The sequence below is a fragment of the Hemibagrus wyckioides genome, linkage group LG15 (assembly GCF_019097595.1).
Source record: "Hemibagrus wyckioides isolate EC202008001 linkage group LG15, SWU_Hwy_1.0, whole genome shotgun sequence".
NCBI lineage: Eukaryota > Metazoa > Chordata > Actinopteri > Siluriformes > Bagridae > Hemibagrus > Hemibagrus wyckioides.
In genome coordinates this window covers 1,890,205-1,911,767 of record NC_080724.1, presented here as the reverse complement: position 1 = coordinate 1,911,767, position 21,563 = coordinate 1,890,205, and the positions used below count along the sequence as shown (strand labels likewise).

General features: G+C 40.7%; 2 protein-coding genes across 3 annotated transcripts in view; one reads left to right on the top strand and one right to left on the bottom strand.

The window, feature by feature from the left end:
• The first annotated feature begins 373 nt into the window (after window positions 1–373).
• On the top strand, window positions 374–9,407 carry LOC131365636 (chemokine-like protein TAFA-2). Its single transcript, XM_058409353.1, has 4 exons — window positions 374–865; window positions 1,721–1,826; window positions 5,429–5,578; window positions 7,518–9,407. Exons 2-4 carry the CDS (start codon window positions 1,721–1,723, stop codon window positions 7,676–7,678), a joined length of 417 nt encoding a protein of 138 aa, XP_058265336.1. The 5' UTR covers window positions 374–865; the 3' UTR covers window positions 7,679–9,407.
• A 1,925-nt stretch (window positions 9,408–11,332) lies between these two features.
• tafa1a (TAFA chemokine like family member 1a) overlaps window positions 11,333–21,563 on the bottom strand; it is a 66,938-nt gene continuing 56,707 nt past the window's right edge. Inside the window, exons 4-6 of one of the 2 annotated variants that reach the window (XM_058409220.1) lie at window positions 16,783–16,907; window positions 16,632–16,687; window positions 11,333–15,303 (exon numbers count right to left, since the gene is read on the bottom strand). In XM_058409220.1, the coding sequence (XP_058265203.1) occupies window positions 16,661–16,687; window positions 16,783–16,907 (152 nt within the window). In that variant the 3' untranslated portion in view covers window positions 11,333–15,303; window positions 16,632–16,660. The remainder of the gene's footprint in view (window positions 15,304–16,631; window positions 16,688–16,782; window positions 16,908–21,563) is intronic. The other variant, XM_058409221.1, reaches the window with a different exon arrangement.

Genomic DNA, 21,563 nt, shown 5'->3' with positions numbered 1-21,563 from the left:
ATTAAAACAGAAAAAAAAAAAGTTTAACATAAATGCGGTCGAGCTTTTTTTCCCTTTTCCTTATAATTTCCCAGGCTTTCCCTTCGCTGCAGTTTTCAGTGATTCCACGCCATGAAGCATAATCCGTTAGTTATACTGACAGCAGTTTCTCAGTGGTGTCCAGACTCGAACAGAATGAAGCAGACCAGTAAATCAGTGACCCTCTCCTCGCCCACTGATCATCAGCATTAAAGTAATCAGCTTTGGAGTAATAACGGGAGCGGTCTGCTGAAGCAGATGGTCTTTTGATTAAGTTTGTACCCTGGATAAAGCCTTGTGCGCAGGATGACTTTAAGTGAACTTGCTCCCTGACTCGCCCACACAACAAGAAATGAAGACATCTGTAGTGTAGGCATCATATGCTGCAAAAAAACACAGACTCAATTCAAGGCAATTTGTTGCTCTCTTGTTGATTCCTTTCTTTCTCTTTTTTTTAATTTCTTTTTTCTTTTAGACAGGTCTGGTGCTGGATACTGATTCGTTGTTTTCTTGCAAAACTGGATGACATTTACAGAGAGAACACACACACACACACACACACACTTGTGTACATGAACAATACGGGGTGTGACTGAGAAAGCGCGAGACGCGCGAGACGCCCGATCCTGCGCGCGCTCTTAATCAACTTCGTCCAACTTAGAAGTCACTTTTTAGGTCACTTTATGAACAAGTGATCAAGTTCCAGGATGCTTTTCCGACGCAAAATGATGTATCTGATTTTCCTCAGCATCAGACATCCGACTCACTTCTAACTCCACGACAAGGACGCAAGGTGCAACACCCAGAACCCTCTCTTCTTCTTTTTTCAGCTACAGGAATTTAAAAGGTAAGATCCATGCCTGTCTTTAGTTATAATGGTTGCTGTAGGTTTGTACTTCTTGGACTGTTTAGGACAATACTATTGTGTGCTGTGATGTAAAACATCTGATGGGTCATGATATATATATATATATATAGAGAGAGAGAGAGAGAGAGAGAGAGAGAGAGAGAGAGAGAGAGAGAGAGATTTGAGCACTGTCTAAGTTTGAGTAAAAGTTTTTTGTTTGTTTTTTAAAAAATTTCCTTTAAAAATAAAAGTTCTAAGTTCTCTGCAATTATTGTTAGAAACCATCATACAGGACAAATATTCTGTAATCCGTACCTCTCAAGATATCCACATTTTTCTAAACTAATCAGACCAATCTATTTATTTATTTATTTATTTATTTATTTATTTACTTACTTACTTATTAGATATTAGAACCCTCTGCATCTTTGTATTGACTGCCAAGTTCTGCAAAGCCGTGAGCTTAAAATGAGATCTCTGTTTTTCTTAATTAAGTCTCTGAACCTATGAATAGGCGAGTGATCTGAAGGAGCTGGAAAGAAAAGGATGTACAGGATATTAGAGCGAGTCAAGATCGAGATCAGATTAACTCCAAGGACATTAATACTAACACTAATCTCTCTTTCTCTTTCTGTGTGTGTGTGTGTGTGTGAGAGAGAGAGATAGTAGAGAAGTGGTGTGTGTCACTTTTTATTACTTAGTTTAACCCTTTAACTCTTAATATCAGTGTCTATCACTTTCATATTGGGCTGAAATAAGAGTTTCCTTTGCACTGCATGCTTGTGCTGCTTCTGCTGAATAACAAACAAACTGATGGCTATGGACGCCTTCTCTTTTTCTCTTTACCACCAGTAGATGTGTGAGAAGCTGTTTGTGATTACACTGCTGCTGCCGGTGTGCGTGTGGCTCCTGTGCGCTCAGTCAGTGTCCAGCAGCAACCGAAGCTCTAGGGGACATCCAGGTGAGTGCTTTCTCTCTCTTTCTCTCTCTCTCTCTCTCTCTCTCTCTCTCTCTTTAACTCTCTCTCTCTCTCTTAGGACTCATTACTGGACACACACCAGCAGAGCTCCTTTGGGAGAACTTTCAGACCATCTCTAATGACTAAATAGAATCTAATTGTAGCTCAAGTAGCTTGTACACATAAAACTATACAGATTCAGAGATCAGGATAGCTGTCACCTTTTCCACAGTGCTATAAAAGAGCTACAGTTAATTATACATGTATTTTATGATGCTGCAGGATGTTATGTTACAATGACAGTATGCTAGCTGTCTTACTGTTCGCCATAACCCTAAAGAGGTGATGGACTCGATCAACACCTTGCTTCAGTGATGGACACAAGCTAAGATTATCAGGTGACTTTCCACCTACCTGGATTATGCACGGACGGTAGGAATGGGTAGTTTAACTTATAAAACCAATCCTGCGTAATCTGACCAATGCACTGGACTTGCTCATTGGATCTGGATTGGAATAGCAATGTTTTTGTATTCAGCCCAGTCAAAAAGACAATCTGTGTGTCCATTTTTCTTCACAAAAACCTCTTTAAAAGGGTCCTGTCTCTGACCTACACACCTTAGGTACAGTGTCATCAGGATATTGTTGTATTATGAGTTTCCACCAAAGAGAAGGCCATAGGGACATCATTTCCTTGCACACTTTTTGGTGTACAGTTTCACAATGGTGTTTTTTTTACACTCCACACAATTCATAGGCAAGATTCACTGAGAATTCTAGATACCCGGTCATCCCATGTTTTCAAACATTAAACTGCATTCCCACTGATGGCTGCAGCTCCAGTGGTTGTTTGTTTGGTTTCCATTACTGCTTTTACTTGTGGTCTGAACACCCTGGTGACTTTTTCCCTCAGGAGATCTGCTGGCCAAAACGGAGAGATTTGACACCATCAACCAGGTCCTCTGTGCCTGTGGGTTTAGCCTCTCAGAACTAATTGACAAGTCAATACTGTGACTTTATTCATTCAGGAAACACTCAGCTCGGGTCTAATATGTTCTTAACACCCCACTAGCTTAATCCACTACACTGACTAATTCACAAAATACTAATAGTACTCATTTAATGTTTGTTCTGGTGTTTGGCTCAAATTGACCTGTTTTATATTTTTATTAAAAAGGTTTTGCAACTGAGAGCTGAATTTCACAGCTAGCAACTGCAGTAATCTTTGGTTTCTTGGCCATGTTGTTGTTCATCGCCTGTATTTGATAAATCAGTTCAAAATAATGATAAAATATGAATTGAAACTTTATTCCATTTCAATTGTTTTTGCCAACAAGGTCTTATTGTACTATACACTGACCAGGCATAACATTATGACCACCTGCCTAATATTGTGTTCGTGCTGCCATAACAGCCCTGACCCGTCCTGCACTGTGTATTCTGACCCCTTTCTATCAGAACCAGCATTAACTTCTTCAGCAGTTTGAGCAACAGTAGCTCGTCTGTTGGATCGGATCACACGGGGCAGCCTTCTCTCCTCACGTGCATCAATGAGCCTCGGCCGCCCATGACCCTGTCTCCGGTTCACCACTGTTCCTTCCTTGGACCACTTTTGCTAGATACTGACCACTGCAGACCGGGAACACCCCACAAGAGCTGCAGTTTTGGAGATGCTCTGATCCAGTGGTCTAGCCATCACAATTTGGTCCTTCATCAAACTCAAAGCTCAAATCCTTACACTTGTCCATTTTTCCTGCTTCTAACATCAACTTTGAGGACAAAATGTTGACTTGCTGCCTAATATATCCCACCCACTAACAGGGGCCATGATGAGGAGATCATCAGTCTTATTCACTTCACCTGGCACTGGTCATAATGTTATGCCTGATTGGTATATTTTGTTACACAAATTATAACTTTATCACAACAACGAATAACACTTTAATTGTGAAATGTGATCTAATGTGTAATCACAAACATTTTGGATTGAGATAAAGACAATATGTGTAAAGGACTATTATTTCTCTAAGGCTTTTAAAAACCCCAATATCACCCCGGGTCAAGCAAGGGTTCAAAGCATGAATATAACAGAGGTGGTATGAGTGTAGCGGCCATTTCAGACCAGTTTACTGGCTATGAGTCCATTGTTGGGATGTTATCCAGGTGGTACTCATCTTTCCTGAGGTTAGAGATCGGTATGATAAAACCATGTGTTATGTATTTTAACTGTGGTTCTAGAGCAGTGGTGTCCAATCCAAAGAGGTGTCCAATACAAAAAGGGTGGGTCCATTCCCAGGGGTGGTGTGGGTGCAGATTACATTCTATTTCATTTCATTCCAAGTTGATACCACAAAGAATTTTATTAAAAGCCAAGATCTGATCAAGCAGGTGGAATCAGGTGTGGCTCCTGTTTGATTGGAACGAAAGCCTGCACTCACACCAGATAAGACTGGACACTCCTGCTCTGTGGAAAGCAGACCAACCATTTATTTTACTTTGTCCAATTTGCAGCATTATTAAGAAAGTGTAACATTATTATTTTCCTTTAATAACATTATTATTATTATTATTATTATTATTATTATTATTATCATAAACATCATTTGAAAATGTTGAATATTGAGTTACTGTTTATTTTTTTTATGTGAGCATAATTATGGGCTCATACTGTATTCAATGATTTATACATAAAGGCTTCAAAGTGTATGTTACCACTTGTTACCATACACTACATTGCCAAAAGTATTGGGACACCCCTCCAAATCATTGAGTTCAGGTGTTGTTTTTCAGGGGTTGGGCTCGGCCCCTTAGTTCCAGTGAAAGGAACTCTTAATGCTTCAGCTTCATACCAGGACATTTTGGACAATTTCATGCTCTTTGTGGGAACAGTTTGGGGATGACCCCTTCCTGTTCCAACATGACTGCACACCAGTGACCAAAGCAAGGTCCATAAAGACATGGATGAGTGAGTTTGGTGTGGAGGAACTTGACTGGCCTTCACAGAGTCCTGACCTCAACCCCATAGAACACCTTTGGGATGAATTAGAGCGGAGACTGTGAGCCAGACCTTCTCGTCCAACATCAGTGCCTGACCTCACAAATGCGCTTCTAGAGGAATGGTCAAAAATTCCCATAAACACACTCCTAAACCTTGTGGAAAGCCTTCCCAGAAGAGTTGAAGCTGTTATAGCTGCAAAGGGCGGGACAACTCCAGATTACATTCGTGTGCATGTAAAGGCATATGTCCCAAAACTTTTGGCCATATAGTGTATAATGTGATGAACTGATAGAGTTGGGGTATGATGGTCTTTCGTCATTCTTTTAATTTATTAGAAAGCATAAGAATTATGTTTAAATACTCGGCATTACTGTTAAATGACAGTTTTCTTAAATTATGTTTGATTGACAGATATGAAAATATGAAATTATGTGAAAATGATATGTAAATTATATAGTTTTGATTCTTTAATTCTTTACGCAGCATCTTGTGGAGTAGTACTTTGAATGTCCATGTGATGGCCCTAGAATACCAGAAATTACTCTTCTAAATATATTTATACAAAAATCTTGTTAATCATCACTCTCTGTCTGTTTCTCTGCTTTAGGTGGAGTAAAACCTGGCACATGTGAAGTGGTGGCTGCCCATCGCTGTTGCAATAAGAATAAGATTGAGGAAAGATCTCAGACAGTCAAATGCTCATGCCTCACCGGACAGGTGGCTGGAACAACCCACGCACGGCCGTCATGTGTGGACGGTATGACACAAGTCTTAATGAGAGGACAGTCAGTGCAGGACACCGGGCCAAGTCATTGAAAAGTCTGAGTTTAGTGAAAGTGTAACTTTACTGACTCACAGTTATTCTAAATGTCAAAGAAAGATCTCAAAATGATGATTTTAATGCTGATTATTGTTCTGTTGTACTTATTATCTTATATATGTCCTGAGGATTCTCCATAAAAGGACAGAGTTTGTTGATTTCAGTAAACACTAAGGAGTTGTTTTTACGCTTTCTTTCAACAATCTTGGTTTGAATGATGCGACCACTATCACGTCTGTGGTTATGTGAGTAATTATCCAAAGCAGTGGTTATGTGTATACACTGAAATTTGGTGTTTTTTTTCTGTGTGTGTGTGTGTGTGTGTAGAATAGACAAAAGTATGTGGCTAAAATTATGGCTATCATACCCATATGTAGGTGTTTCCCAAACAATCTAATTACATGCTGTAACATTTCCCTTCTCTGGAGCGAAGAGGTTCAAACCTGTTTCATCATAACAATGCCCTCATGCACAAAGCGAGGTCCATAAGGACCTGGTTTGCAATGGCTGATGCAGAAGAACTTGAGTGGCCTGCACAGAGCCCTGACCTCAACCCCGGAGAGCACCTTTGGGATGAACTGGAAGGTTGACTGCACCTCAGACCATTTGGCCAACATTTTTTGATTTCACTAATGCTCTTGTGGCTAAATGGGCATTTGGTAGATGCCCTTATCCAGAGTGACTTACATTTTTATCCCATTTTATACAACTGAGGGTTAAGGGTCTTGCTCAGGGGCCCAGCAGTGGCAGTCAATAATCCAACACCTTAACCACTAAGCTATGTAATATTCCACGTCCACATCCACATAATATTCACAATGTCTCAAAATTTGTGAAGATGTGACCAAACATAATGGACTGGGCATCACAGGCTTGGTTTAGAGGTGAGAAAAGAGTTTAGTGCTTTAGATTAATATTAATGTTGAAGGGAATCGCGACTGCGGTGGGTTAACACAGACAGGGAGGTTGTCTTTATTTGTCACATATACATTACTGCACAGTGAAATCCCATCCTGGGGGTGTTTGGGGTCAGAGCGCAGGGTCAGCCATGATGCAGCCATGGTGCAGTGAAAAGTAGGTGAGGGATCTGCTGGCAGTGCCAAACAACGACAAGGCAGGATCCAGGGAGCTTAAAGAATGCAGCAAGTTTAGGGAGCCTCATCCTCAGTGCTCCATGTCCTCACTGAGCCTGGTCCTCACTGAGCCTCATTTTCACTGGTCCATGTCCTCACTGAGCCTCGTCCTCACTGAGACTTGTCCTCACTGAGCCTCATTTTCACTGGTCCATGTCCTCACTGAGCTTCGTCCTCACAGAGCCTCATCCTGACTGAGCTTTGTTCTCACTGATCCTTGTCCTCACTGAGCTTCATCCTCACTGAGCCTCATCTTTACTGATCCTCATCCTCATTGTCATTAGTAGCTCTGGAAGGTAGACAGAAGTAATCATTAGACCACAGCCCAACGCAACTGCCTTACCTTTCTGTGTGTGCTGCGCTCTATGATACTCTCCCAGCAGCCTTTACTGCCATTTTGATTGGTTGTTGGCCTTCTGCTGACCTGCCCTGCGGCCATGTGCTCCTCTGCTCTCCACAACAGGGGGCTGAACTGGTGCAGTCCTTTAGCACCTGAGCGGTAGTCATGTGAGGACCGTGTTTGGGCTGCAACATGTAATTTTGACAACATTGTACTTGTACCCACAAAGTATATAGTATTTCCAAACTGAAATCCTTTGCTGTCTGAAAGCTTTTTCTCTTCTTTTTCTTTTCTTTCATTCATTTTTTTATCCATTTATTCATACTCAACATGATGAAGCCAACTAGTGTAAAGTTCACTGATGAATTTCTTGACTCTCTCTCTCTCTCTCTCTCTCTCTCAGCATCTCTCGTGCATCAGAAGTGGTGGTGTCAGATGGAGCCATGCTTGGAGGACGAGGAATGTAAAGTTCTTCCTGACCTCACCGGCTGGTCCTGCAGCTCTGGGAACAAAGTCAAAACCACCAAAGTGAGCAGGCCACCCAGGGCTGCAAAATCAAATTAATTTCCATCATCTATAAGTAGTCTCGTTTGGCTGACCTTTTCAGAAGTCATGCGCTGATCTCCAGCAGTAATGTACAACAATGTCTGGAGTCCTAGAAATCCACCCTCGACTCCAGCTGCTATGATTGCTGGATTCCTGCTCTTAGCCAGCCTGTAAATGTTAATGACTACAGGAGTAGAGATGGATATTGCACCCACAGAGGCTGGGAATCCACATGGATGCAGTTGTTCGTACTACATTTGTGCTGAACTTCTTATTCTTTTCTTGCCCCTTGTTCTGTTTTGCACAGATGAGAAAATGACACAACAGTGTCAATATACTGTGATACTAACTTTATATACACTTTATATCACACTTTATGGGAACTGTGTTACTGCAGTCATCTACAGCTACAAGTGTCGAGAACACACAGATGTACACAAATCAGAGAATGTGTGAAGAGTGTGTGTGTGTTGTTTTGTATACAAATATATACAAATATATATATACACTGATCAGGTATAACATTATGACCACTGAGAGGTGAAGTGAATAAGACTGATGATCTCCTCATCATGGCCCCTGTTAGTGGGTGGGATATATTAGGCAGCAAGTCAACATTTTGTCCTCAAAGTTGATGTTAGAAGCAGGAAAAATGGACAAGTGTAAGGATTTGAGCTTTGAGTTTGACGAAGGGCCAAATTGTGATGGCTAGACCACTGGATCAGAGCATCTCCAAAACTGCAGCTCTTGTGGGGTGTTCCCGGTCTGCAGTGGTCAGTATCTATCAAAAGTATCCTTTAAGTCCTGTATGGAGGGCCTACTTTGTAACTTAGAGGACTCAAAGGATCTGCTGCTAACATCTTGGTGCCTAGATACCACAGCAGGGATCTAGTGGAGTCCCTGCCTCGACAGATCAGGGCTGTTCTGGCAAAAGGGGAGACCAACACAATATTAGGCAGGTGGTCATAATGTTATGCCTGATCTGTGAATAATGATTCTTGTGTTCTTCTGAGCAATTATAAGAAGGGACCGATTCCTTTTTAGTTTATTGTCATTAAAAAATCTCTCTAAATGTTTTTACTAAATAAGAAATTTTCCTCTACATGAACTTTATATGTCGCTGTATTACAGACTCGGTATTATACTTCCTGTGGAGTTCAGGTCATTTCTCAAACTTACATGATTGTATTATTCCCTTCTCGCTCTCTGCCATAAGCATAGTAATACTATTCTTGCAGTTGACATTTCAGATCAGACTGAAATTCACACACACACACACACACATATCTGCTGGAGCCTGAATTATGTCCACTCTGACACTGGTGTAAAGTCCCCGCACAGCTCCCTGCCTCTGACAACCTGACTAAGCGAAACATGGAAATATTCAAATAAAGCCCTAACACACATGCACACACTCACACACTTGCCGGCCCCATTTATTTTCCATCTGACTGGTTTGACACACCGCCTGCAAGCCTGTGGAGACAACTATGGCACTCAGTATGGCACCGAGAGAGAGAGAGAGAGAGAGAGAGAGAGAGAGAGAGAGATTTATAACGTTAAGCTTTTCTTTCTTTCTTTCCGATTTCTTATTATTTTTACCAAATTGTGCATGTTTGTTTAACCCGCTTTTTAACGTTTCTTAAGAATAGCCCTGATGAATGGACAGCCCAGTCCTGTTCTTCTAAGAATATTGCTTGTTGTTTCTGATGATTTATATTATTTCCATTTTTCGAATAAATTGTTCTTTCACCGTTAATTGCCTCCCTGAGCTGCCTTCTCAATCCAAAATAATACTAAGACATTCAAAATGAAAGAATTTATGAAATCTATTCACACACACCATATAATCTCCTTCGAATGAAGCCGGGAACAGATAGATTTTTAAAATGTTGCGAAGGAATACAATTTAGTCTTAATGGTATACAGTCAAACTCTCCTAGGGAGTCATTGTTCTGACTGGAAATGCAGGAAGCTGGATATTAGTGTTATTATTGCACACCGTATGTGCTAAAGGCCCCTGGGGAGGTCCAACACGCCTCTGCATGGCTTTCGGCAGAGATTAAGAGAACACGGCATCTGCATGTTGAGGAGAATAAATTTAAATACTATTGACATTCGTAATGGTGTTAATAGCTGCCTGACAGAGCACTTGGACTTTCTAGTGTGAACCGAAACGTTAATTCACTTCAAATTAGAAACCTAGATATGTCACCACTTGTTGAAAATTCATTTATTTATTACAATGACTAAACATTACGGTGAGCGGTGACATTCATTTATGTGAATTTCAGTGCTGATTTCTTCTGAAAACTTCTGCTTCCTCCAGGAGAAATCTGACCAGGAATCTTGTCATGTACAAATACGGTGAGGTAAAACCCGACTTCTCCATAATGATGGCTTGAACCTCTAATGATTTCTGATCTCTCTGCTGGTTCGCTCATCTGAGATGCCGTGAGCTTGAAGTTGGAGCTTGTGCGTTGTTGTTGTGCTTGAGTGCAACATAATTGCTTTGGTTAATAGGAAAGCACTAGAGTGATCGAAGAAGAGAAGTTGAAAAATCTGAAAACCAGAGCAAAGGATTTTTAAAGCAGCAAGGAGACAAACATTTAGGAAAAGGGAAAAGCAAAGGAGCTAGTCAATGTACACTGTAAAATAAAAAAGAGAGAGAGAGAGAACTGAAAAGTAAATACTTTTAATCAATTAACAGCTCTGTTGTGTGTCAAACAAAAACTCATATCATTGCACACTAATGTGATGGTGGATTAGTGATTAGAATGTTCACCTTGTACCTTCAGGGTTGGAGGTTCAAGTCCTGCATCTACCCTGTGTGTAGAGTTTTGTTATCCCCAGGACCAAGACACGTATAGTCGGTGTATTCAGTATCTCCAAACTGTCCACAGTGTGTGAATGAGTGTGTATGTGTGTGTGTCGCACCAGGGTGTCCTCCACCTCGTGCCCTGAGTCCCTCTGGATTCCCTGTGCTGGATCACTGGTACAGAAAATGGATGTATGGAATAATATAATGTCATGTTTTTTAAAAAGATCTTTTTTCAACATAGTAAACTGACCATCATCTTGAAATTCTGCTTATGATTATTATTAATTCTAGAGTTGCACAAATTGTAATTTTAAGATATCTGCAGAATAAAGTTGCTGGACGATTAACAGATCACTCCCAGAAGTGTTGAGTTGGGTGAGATCTGGTGAACTGGGAAAGACACTGCTACACAACCTGGAAGACTCTACAACAATCTGGACAGAAATGTCTCCCTTTCTGTTCAATTGTGAGCTCAGATGGAATACAGGTGGAGGTTAGGTAGAGTTCTGGTAGAGTTCAGGTGGAGTTCAGGTGGAGTTTAGGTGGACTTCAGGTGAAGTTCGGGTGGAGTTCAGGTGGAATTCAAGTTGAATTCAGGTGGAGGTCAGGTGAAGTTCAGGTGGAATTCAGGTGGACTTCAGGTGGACTTCATGTGGACTTCATGTGGACTTCAGGTGGAATACAGGTTGCATTCAGGTGGAGGTCAGGTAGAGTTCAGGTGGAATACAGGTGGACTTCAGATGGAGGTCAGGTGGACTTCAGGTGGACTTCAGGTGGACTTCAGGTGGAATTCAGGTGGAGTTCAGATGGACCCAGACCATGGCAGCAAAATTTCCCCACAGCAAAAAAAGAATTATTTACTTATCCATTCATGACTGTTCCCCAAATCAAGCTATAATAAAATAACCTGGACAATGAAATCATCAGATTTATTGAAATTGGTGAATGTCAGTTCTACATGTTGCTATTGTTCATCAGATGAAGAATATCCATGAAACTATTCTCACCACCATCACCTAAAAAAATCATACCTTACTAAGAAACATGTTCATAATCTTAATGCGTTCATGAATATGTGCAAGTATAATTTGTGGTTATAAAATATGCATATTACTAATTTGGTGATGTTTAAGTCAATATCTACCCAATGAGTTGATATTTTAATAGTCAGAAAAAAATGCACCTGCCCTGATGTGGACAGAGTGGTGCAACAGCGGGAGGGCAGCAGGATTACTGCCTGCCAAAGACATCTGGGGTGAAGCAGCATTTTTTATTAAATTGACTAAAGGCCAAAAATCAAATAGCAAAGTAACAAAAAGAAAAAAGATAATAATAAAGCAAATGAGCTTTTCCTCATTTTCTTGTTTATGCTTTAAATTTTTTGGACAGTTAGCTTGTTTGTGAACGTACAACTAAACACTGAAACACAGTTTGTACATGACAGCGAGGACGGAACAAAACATTTCCTGTACGTTGTCTCAGTGAGCCTGGTAGGTAGGTACACCTGGAGAAATATCAGCCTGCCATTCTTTAAGAGAAATCTAATCTAATCTAAACATCACTGCGCCACAGCAACACACCAAACTACACTTCTAAATAATACACAATATGCGCAAAAGCATGTGGAGGTCTGACCGAAGCAAAAGTATGTGGACCATATGTGGGTCTTCTCACAATTTTAGAATGTCTCTGTGTGCTGCTGAGAAGTTCACTTCCAGAACAAAAATGTAGAAATAATTTACATTGTGGAATGACACAAAGTTATATGTACCTTATTGTGAGTAAAGAGTGTTTGCACTTCCTTGGTCTTTGCACGTTCGCTTTGTAAACACTGGGTCTGTAGCTCCGCCTACATCACGTGTGACCTTCTGATGTGATTACGTAGTATATAGCGTCGCGGACGCGCATCCCAGAGCTAGTGCTAGACGAGCATTTGTGGTTAAAAAGTCTACAATTATTGATGACCAATGGTGTGGCTAGATAAGAGCCTTGTTCCTGGGCTGGGATGGAGGTTTAGAGCTCTCTGAAGCTGCATTTAAACTGCATTCAGGAAGGTCAAACTCGTGGGCACCATTGAAGTCCACTATATGGAGAAATGTTTTCCTCAAAAAACATCATTTCTTTACGACTGAAGATAGAAAGACATGAACATCTTGGATGACCAGGGGGTGAGGAAATTATCTGTAGATTTTTGTTCTGGAAGTGAATTTCTCCTTTAAGATTCCCTTTTCACTAGGACTAACCGCCCTGAAAATGTTCCAGCATGACAATTCCCCTGTGCACAAAGCAAAGCCTAAAAAGACACGGTTTGCCAAGACTGGTGCAAAAGAACTCGAATGACCTGCACAGAGTCCTTGTGACTGAATGAGCACAAATCCCTACAGTCACGCTTTAATATCTGGCGGAAAGCCTTCCCAGAAGAGTGGAGGCTATAAGAAGGGACACAACTCAATATTAATACACATGGATTTGGACTGCGATGTTGAACACAGGGGCATCCACATACTTTTGGACATATAGTTTATATTCAAACACAACCTGCAAGTCCATATCAATCCCCATCAATGCTCACTAAAATACAGAGGACACATAACGGTGCAGTTGTATGCCTCGTCTGCATGAATAAAATGGTTTTCCTGATCCTAAAATCGGTCTGGTTTACAATATCATGGCTGTGTACAAACATTTGTACAAATATAGCAACCATATGATCGATATGTATAGGTATAATAAATAATACAGCAAAATAATATTTCTTCCATGAATAAACAGTGAAGCATTTTACACTGTGATATTACATTTAGGAGTTTTAATATGAAATGGGTAAATGAGTTAGCTGTCAGGAGGAGGTCCCAGGGGTTTGTCCTGACGTCCTTCAGTTACGGTGGCCGAGAAGCGCAAAACACAATAACAAATCCACAAACACAAGGACGATTCGGACAAAGCGGAAAAGGTAGGTATAGTCTGCGAACAGAATTCTTCCCTCTGATTGGACGAGACATCGGTCACTCAGGATCTCCAGGAAGTCCAGCAGTAGCTGCAGCAGTAGAAAGTGGATTGGTGTGTGTAACACAGCTCTGCTCTTATAGCGCTCCTTACATCCTTTAATCTGGAATAGTTTGCTCTTCCAAACATACCTGGTGTGTTTTTAGAGATCGCAAACTAATCTTTACTCCATGATACGCTATCAGTATCTCCAACATCACACCATATGAACGTCCTTCCTCACAGTAGAGCTGAATCTATTTTCTTATAAAGATAAATATATATGTTTGTTATTGTCTTTAAAAGATTTTTTAAAATGGTTTAAAGTGAAGGCAGAACTCCACACATGTACAAGAGATAAAGTTAAACACACAATTTCCTACTTCCTGTAGATCCTGAGTGACAGATGTCTCGTGCAATCAGAGGGAAGAATTCCATTTGCAACCTATACCTACCTTTTCCGCTCTGTCTGAATCTTTGTTGTGTTTGTGGATTAGTTATTGTGTTTTTCACTTCTCGGCCTCCGTATTCAGTCCATCTGCATGCTTCCATCTGTAGACACAATCATATAACCGGCCCTCTGGTTTTATTGAATTTTATTTTTTAACAATCAGGACTATAGATACAGTAGGAAAAAAAGGGAGGATTTGGCTTTTTAACAAATCTGATCGTATTGTAGGAGAAATGTTCCCAACGTTTTTCTTTACACTTTCACCACTTTGTAGGTTTTTGTAGGTTTTGTTTTTTCATCTATACTGTATGCTGTTTCTTATACAGGTCACGTCCTCTCACAGACTGACTTTTACTGATGCTATGTGTATGGCTAAAAAACAAAAAAAAACAAAAAACAAAACAGAATATGAAAGTAAATGTCGTCACTCATTCAGACGCAAACAGATTTTCTCTGAAGTGGCATTCAGGACGTTCAGATCTCCGAGCATCCATGGATCACAAGCCATCTTAACATTTCAGATTTGACCAGCATTTTTTTTAATGAAAGCAAAGCCCTAGAATAAAAATCTGCCTCGGAGTATTTAAATGCCATGCTATTTGATATCTGCATGCAGCAGCAGATTTCCATCAGACCTCGTTGGCTTGGATAATAAGTCTCAGAGCTTTCACACTGGAGTCCTCTCAGTGATGTTCTATCAATTTATCATTAGCTTAATGAACCAGAAACTGGGAAAATCAGCTAGAGCTGGACTGGAGCTTCACGAGCGCATGGAGGATGACGATACCATCTTTTCCAAACACTCTGCATTGCATTATTGTGCTTTTGTCTCTTTTAAATCACAGTTAGCAGTGGGTTCACTTTAATTTACCACAAGATTATGTTCATCTGCCGCTTTGCTGAACCACATAACCATGTCAGATATTTGGGGTTAGACAATTATATAATGAGTTTTTATGTTACACGTGTCCTTAACAGTCCATTTTAGTTGCAGGAGAAATGCAGTGAGCTTCTCGATGACACCTGATGAGGTTTTTGTCCCGGCTGATTCTCATGAAAAGTCTTCTTCCTTCTCTAATGACTCGCCAGCGTGTAGGTGAGTTTGTTAGCTCGGTCAATTCTGGAAATAAGGATCACCGGGAATGTCATGAACGAAAACGAGATTTTGGGTCAAACGATCAGGGTAAAGTCTCAGATTACCAAGGATTTACAGCGCAAACCTAAATGAAGCAAATCATGAATGAGAAAATGTCCATTCTTCCTCGGTCAGATGTTGGTCAAGTTATTGGGTAGAAAGTGGAAATGAAACAGCCGCCTGAAATGCGCCGCCAAGTTCACCAGCTTCCTTCCACTGGAGTAGATTATTTGTCCTGTCCTGTTGTATTCCTAAAATAAATAATGCACAAATCAATGACTGCAATATTAATAATCAAAAATGTATAAATACACTATATTATTAGAGATGTCTTATGATGTTTGATAAACAGTAATGCAAAATTCGTGATAATTTACAGTTATGGCTCTGTGGTCATGGTTTAAGAAAAGGCCTGTTTGGATCTCTGGGAATTTTTGGTCCTGTATGAATCAGGTTTATAGATGTAATGTGTGTGTACACATCAGGAAAGATTAACCTCAAGTAATACACTGTATTGCCAAAAGTTTTGGGACGTCTGCCTTTACATGCACATGAATGTAATATGGAGTTGTCCCACCCTTTGCAGCTATAACAGCTTCAACTCTTCTGGGAAGGCTTTCCACAAGGTTTAGGAGTGTGTTTATGGGAATTTTTGACCGTTCCTCTAGAAGCGCATTTGTGAGGTCAGGCACTGATGTTGGACAAGAAGGTCTGGGTCACAGTCTCCACTCTAATTCATCACAAAGGTGTTCTATGGGGTTGAGGTCAGGACTCTGTGCAGGACAGTCAAGTTCCTCCACACCAAACTCACTCATCCATGTCTTTATGGACCTTGCTTTGGTCACTGGTGTGCAGTCATGTTGGAACAGGAAGGGGTCATCCCCAAACTGTTCCCACAAAGAGCATGAAATTGTCCAAAATGTCTTGGTATGAAGCTGAAGCATTAAGAGTTCCTTTCACTGGAACTAAGGGGCCGAGCCCAACCCCTGAAAAACAACACCTGAATTCAATGATTTGGAGGGGTGTCCCAAAACTTTTGGCAATGAAGTGTGTATATATCTAATCTATTGCAGAAAAAAATCATGATATCCTATGGGAAAAGTAAACAAAACTTGGTATTGGCAAAGTATAAAATGCACAACAATAAAATATAAAATATAAACTTTTTCCGAGAAGAAATACTTCTAGCTTCCTTGCACAGGTTTGGCCTTCAGATACGTCGAGGTCATGTGACTTACTGATGCTTAAGTGCAACAAACACACAGCTGAAAGCTCTACAACAAGCAGTTTTAATAAAGGTCAAAACAAACAGTTCATATTAAAATGAGGTGTATGTAGTCGGCACGGGATTGTGTGTGTAGGTGTGTGTGTCTTGAGCATGAACAGATACTATATACTCCCACTCCTGTGATTTAAACACTGATCACTTATGGCTGTGTGATTACAAATTACCTACAGATACTTAACTGAACATCTAAACACACAATCCTTTCCAAAAAGATCTTTAATCTATTCAGGAAATGAATTATCATTGGGATTTTAACAGTTAAGCAGGGTGGATGGAGTGAAGCTAACAAACCTTTGTTTTGCACTGAACTGCTCCTGCTGCTACAATGATGTATAGGGATGAGTGTTCTGAAACACACACACACACACACACACACACACGTACATTATTATGCTTTGAATAATATCACCATGTTAATTCATGCATATGAACCAGTTCTCACCCTGGTGGTTTTGATCTTGTTCCCAGAGTAGCACATCCAGCCCGAGTTGTCTGGCAAAGTCTTGCACTCTTCTCCCTCCAGACACGGTTCCATCTCACACCACCATTTCCCCACCACTATAGAGGCTGTGGGAAACATCCTCTTCATCAACACTTTTTTTGCAGGTTGAAAAAGGAACACTTCATGCATAAATACTAATACTGGTAATAGTCCACTGAATTAGTGGATGTGATCCATACTTATGAATTTGATCCAGGCTGGCATAGGAAATTAATTCTATTCTATTTTCTTTTTCCTGTAAAAAAATATTAGCTTTACATTTGTGGCGTCTAACCATGGTCAGAAAATTTTAACCTGCACAAGTTAGTTCCAGTCCTTGTTGACAAGTCATTAAACTGTGCTTTATAGATGTTCCTATAACTGTATATATAATATATATATTTGTGTGTGTGTGTGTGTGTGTAAAAACACAGTATGATCATTTTCCTCATAGCCCAGCATCTGCTTCATATTAGTAATGGCAGATGACCGTAATTTGTATAACACTGCAGCACTTTCAGCCTTCAGCTCTTTCTCAAACAATACTAACAGACCATTTTGTCTGACCGGCTGCCTACCTATATTTCAGCGTGTCCAGAATTATATTCCTCACTCTTCTAACTCCATAACATTGCTCTTACTGTTACTGTTGTTCCTGAATCATTCGGTGTAGTTACTGGATAACATGCTTTCAGACAAGGAGCTGAATAACAAACCAGAATGTAAAATACACAGATCAGACATAACATTATGACCACCGACAGGTGAAGTGAATAAGACTGATGATGTCCTCCTCATGGTACCTGTTAGTGGGTGGGATATATGAGGCAGCAAGTCAACATTTTGTCCTCAACGTTGATGTGTTAGAAGTAGGAAAAATGGACAAGTGGTCTACAGTGGTCAGTATCTATTAAAAGTGGTCCAAGGAAGGAACAGTGGTGAACCGAGGCTCATTGATGCACGTGGGGAGAGAAGGTTGCCCCGTGTGATCCGATCCAACAGACGAGCTACTGTTGCTCAAATTGCTGAAGAAGTTAATGCTGGTTCTGATAGAAAGGGGTCAGAATACACAGTGCAGGACGGGTCAGGGCTGTTCTGGCAGCACCAACACAATATTAGGCAGGTGGTCATAATGTTATGCCTGATTTTTTAGCATACTGTATTTGCGAGTTTAATCGAACTGTTATGATCGTCCCAGTCCTTACACAGTCCTTTAACCAACAGCTGATGGTTAATAAGTCAGTATGTGACATGACAGTAGATTAAATCGTCTACACATTTGTCTTGTTTTCTGTTCTACATGTTGCCCCACATAAGGCATTATGATGCAGCAAAATGCTACACACTGGTTCATTCGAATTCATTTCTAGTCTAATATCACATCACCTATAATTCCGACAGATTTGCTGGCAGTAATGGGCGGAAATTGACATAAATACAGTTTAAGTTCATGGTTCATTTCAATGACTTGTCAAAAGACCAGACAGTGTAGACCTTATAAAAAGCTATCAATTTCACTCACTTTGCTCGGTGAAAGAGTGATCATTTTGAAATGACAAGAACTGAGGCCATTATATGCAGAGAAGGAGAGCAATCTGGCACAGTGATATAAAACTGATGTGCTCTGAATGCGGAAAGCTTTTTAAGCCCTCATCATGCACATGGTCATTTGGTATAGTAACAATAGCATAATACTGATTTCAACTAAGGCTTATTTCAGGAACAGCGTGAATGAGCTTCCTGTCCACATTTTAGATTCCCTGCAATATTTCTGTCAGATATTCTACAACAGTATGTATTAGTCACAATATTTTTTAAATACTGGTTTCTTTTTCCATCATAGTACAACCTTTAGTGTCACTGTTTGACATATTACACCTGACACCGGAATAACAAAACTAATTGGGAAACTGAAAGCACGGCCACGTGATTTAACGTTTATCTATTTAATCTCTTGAGTGGTTGGAACCATCATTAAAACTAATTGAGCAGATAACTGTTATGTTTCGCTCCATTAGACGATTCATAAAGAATGTGGAGTAAGCAGAGAAATTTCATCGAGCTTACAGTGTAGTCTGTTTATAAATTCAACATGCTTGAAATAAGGAAGGAAGGAAGGAAGGAAGGAAGGAAGGGCATATTGAAAAATCATCAACATAAATCGAAGCAGCAGTTAGTGAACTCTCATGATATCATTAAACAGAGTTTCTCAATAATCAAAGTTAAAAATGTTTTGACCTGAAAACAAGCTCATGAGTGAACTTAAAAACTCCAATAAACCAATCACTGCATTTATGTCTGCTCTGTTCTCATTGGCTCCGTTCTCCTTGGCTCCGTTCTCCTTGGCTCTGCTTGTGACATTTAAGAAGTAAATGAGAAATGAGAAAGATGAACAAAACAAAAGCACATGGTGTTTGTTGCCGTGGGAACCATGACATTCCCTCTGTGCTCAGATTTCTGACCTGTTTGCTGACCTCTTTGTTTAGATTTGATATTTTTAAGCTAGAAATCCCATTGTTCTCCTCTCTCTGCTCCTTAACTAGTTCAAACTGGCCAAAGTTACACGGTTTAAAAAAAGCAATATCAGTATCACCTCAGGCAAAACTTCCTCCTGATAAAAAACACAGTGTTAAAAAACACTCTCAGCCTTCATAGAGTAAAACAATATCCCATAGCTATAGGAAATGGAAGTACTGGTTTCTGACAGGTCCAACATTCCAGCACATTGGTTTAATGAAGCAGACAGACAGATGCTGGTTTTATTCAAACTCCTGTTGCAAATAAAGCAAGGGATTAGGCAAGACAAACAAACAAACAAAAAAAAACATAAGGCAGGCAAATGATCAGGCAATTAGCAAAACATGCTAATTCAGAATATGTGAAGTAAGTTATTGTCAAAACACTGATAAAAACAGGCAGGAAGCCGAGCTTCAGACTCAGAAACAGTGCTAGTTACACTCGAGTAACACTGGGCCCGGGTTCATTAAAGGAAACTGTGTGACTGCAAACCCGTTAGTGTCATTAATAATCCGGTTACTGTGAGCAGAGACGAGTGAGTAGATACACCGACCAGGCATAACATTATGACCACCTGCCTAATAGTCTGCCAAAACAGCCCTGACCCGTCCTGCACTGTGTATTCAGAACCTGATTCATCAGACCAGGCCACCTTCTTCCATTGCTCCGTGGTTCAGTTCTGGTGCTCACGTGCCCATTGTCGGTGCTTTCAGCAGTGCACAGGGGTCAGCACGGGCACCCTGACTGGTCTGCTGCTATGCGGCCCCATACACAACAAACTGTGATGCACTGTGTATTCTGACCCCTTTTTATCAGAACCAGCATTAACTTCTTCAGCAATCTGAGCAACAGTACCTCATCTGTTGGATCAGATCACACGGGCCAGCCTTCACTCCCCACGTGCATCAATGAGCCTCGGCCGCCCATGACCCTGTCTCCGATTCACTGCTATTCCTTCTTTGGACCACTTTTGATAGATACTGACCACTGCAGACCGGGAACACCCCACAAGAGCTGCAGTTTTGGAGATGCTCTGATCCAGTGGTCTAGCCATCACAATTTGGCCCTTCGTCAAACTCAAAGCTCAAATCCTTACGCTTGTCCATTTTTCCTGCTTCTAACATCAACTTTAAGGACAAAATGTTGACTTGCTGCCTAATATATCCCACCCACTAACAGGGGCCATGATGAGGAGATCATCAGTCTTATTCACTTCACCTCTCAGTGATCATAATGTTATACCTGATCTGAGCCTGTACTTGGTCGGGTGATGAGTTTGTGGGCTGAGGATAATGGGAGTTGCGGTCTACTATCTTAGAAGTGTGACATAATCAGCTTCAGCTCACATAAGATAGAGGATACCATCAATGATCTGCTTTTAATGACCACCAGTGGATCAACTCCATCCATCATTTCAGAGTAAGTGAGATTTACAATCGGCCGCACCGCAAATGAGACGGGTTAACCCTGAGTACAAGCACTTACTGGCCCAAGCAATTTCCGTAATTAAGACTGCACTGCGTTCCTTAGGGATGTATATTTGTGGCTTATCCAGGTCATTATGCTGGTGTGAAATGTGATGTTTGGTTGGTATTTCCCGCCACAGTTGAGGCTAATGTTTTTTTCCCCACAGAAGGAGCTCAAAGCGACTCATTTGTCAAAAGGACAGAGTGGTAATAATAAGAGGCCCTCAAGAGGCCCTTGGGCTAGGATACTACAAAAGTGACCTGAGTGCAGAGCCTGCTCAAACACTGCACTCTTAAACAGCCATTCATTTATTCATCTTCACTACTAACCATCATCATTCATCTTTATCTTGCTCAGGGCCATGGTGGATCTGGAACCTACCCAAGAACACTGGGCATGAAGGAGAAATATACCCTGAATGAAAGACCAGTCTATTATACGGCACCCTGCACACACACACACACACACACACACACACACACATCTAGGAGCAATTTCGAGTACTCAATCCACCTACCAGCTAATTTCTGGGAGGTAGGAAGAAACTAGTGGACCTAGAGACATGCTCAGAAATACCATACCACCCACTTAAACACATCCAGTCCTTATTTTTAAGCATGGCAGTGTGTGGTCAGGTTATGCGTTTTTATTTTTATGACCTCCGGACTACACTATATCATCATATTCTGCAAAATCTAAAAATCTGCTAACAGGAAAAATATGTTTTCCTCCTAAGATGTATTTAGTTTCTGTAAAAG

Coding starts and splice junctions, on each gene's coding strand:
- LOC131365636 (XM_058409353.1), top strand. CDS start 1,721: ATGTGTGAGAAGCTGTTTGTGATTACACTGCTGCTGCCGGTGTGCGTG. Junction 1,827..5,428: donor AAGCTCTAGGGGACATCCAG/GTGAGTGCTTTC, acceptor TCTCTGCTTTAG/GTGGAGTAAAACCTGGCACA. Junction 5,579..7,517: donor ACGGCCGTCATGTGTGGACG/GTATGACACAAG, acceptor TCTCTCTCTCAG/CATCTCTCGTGCATCAGAAG.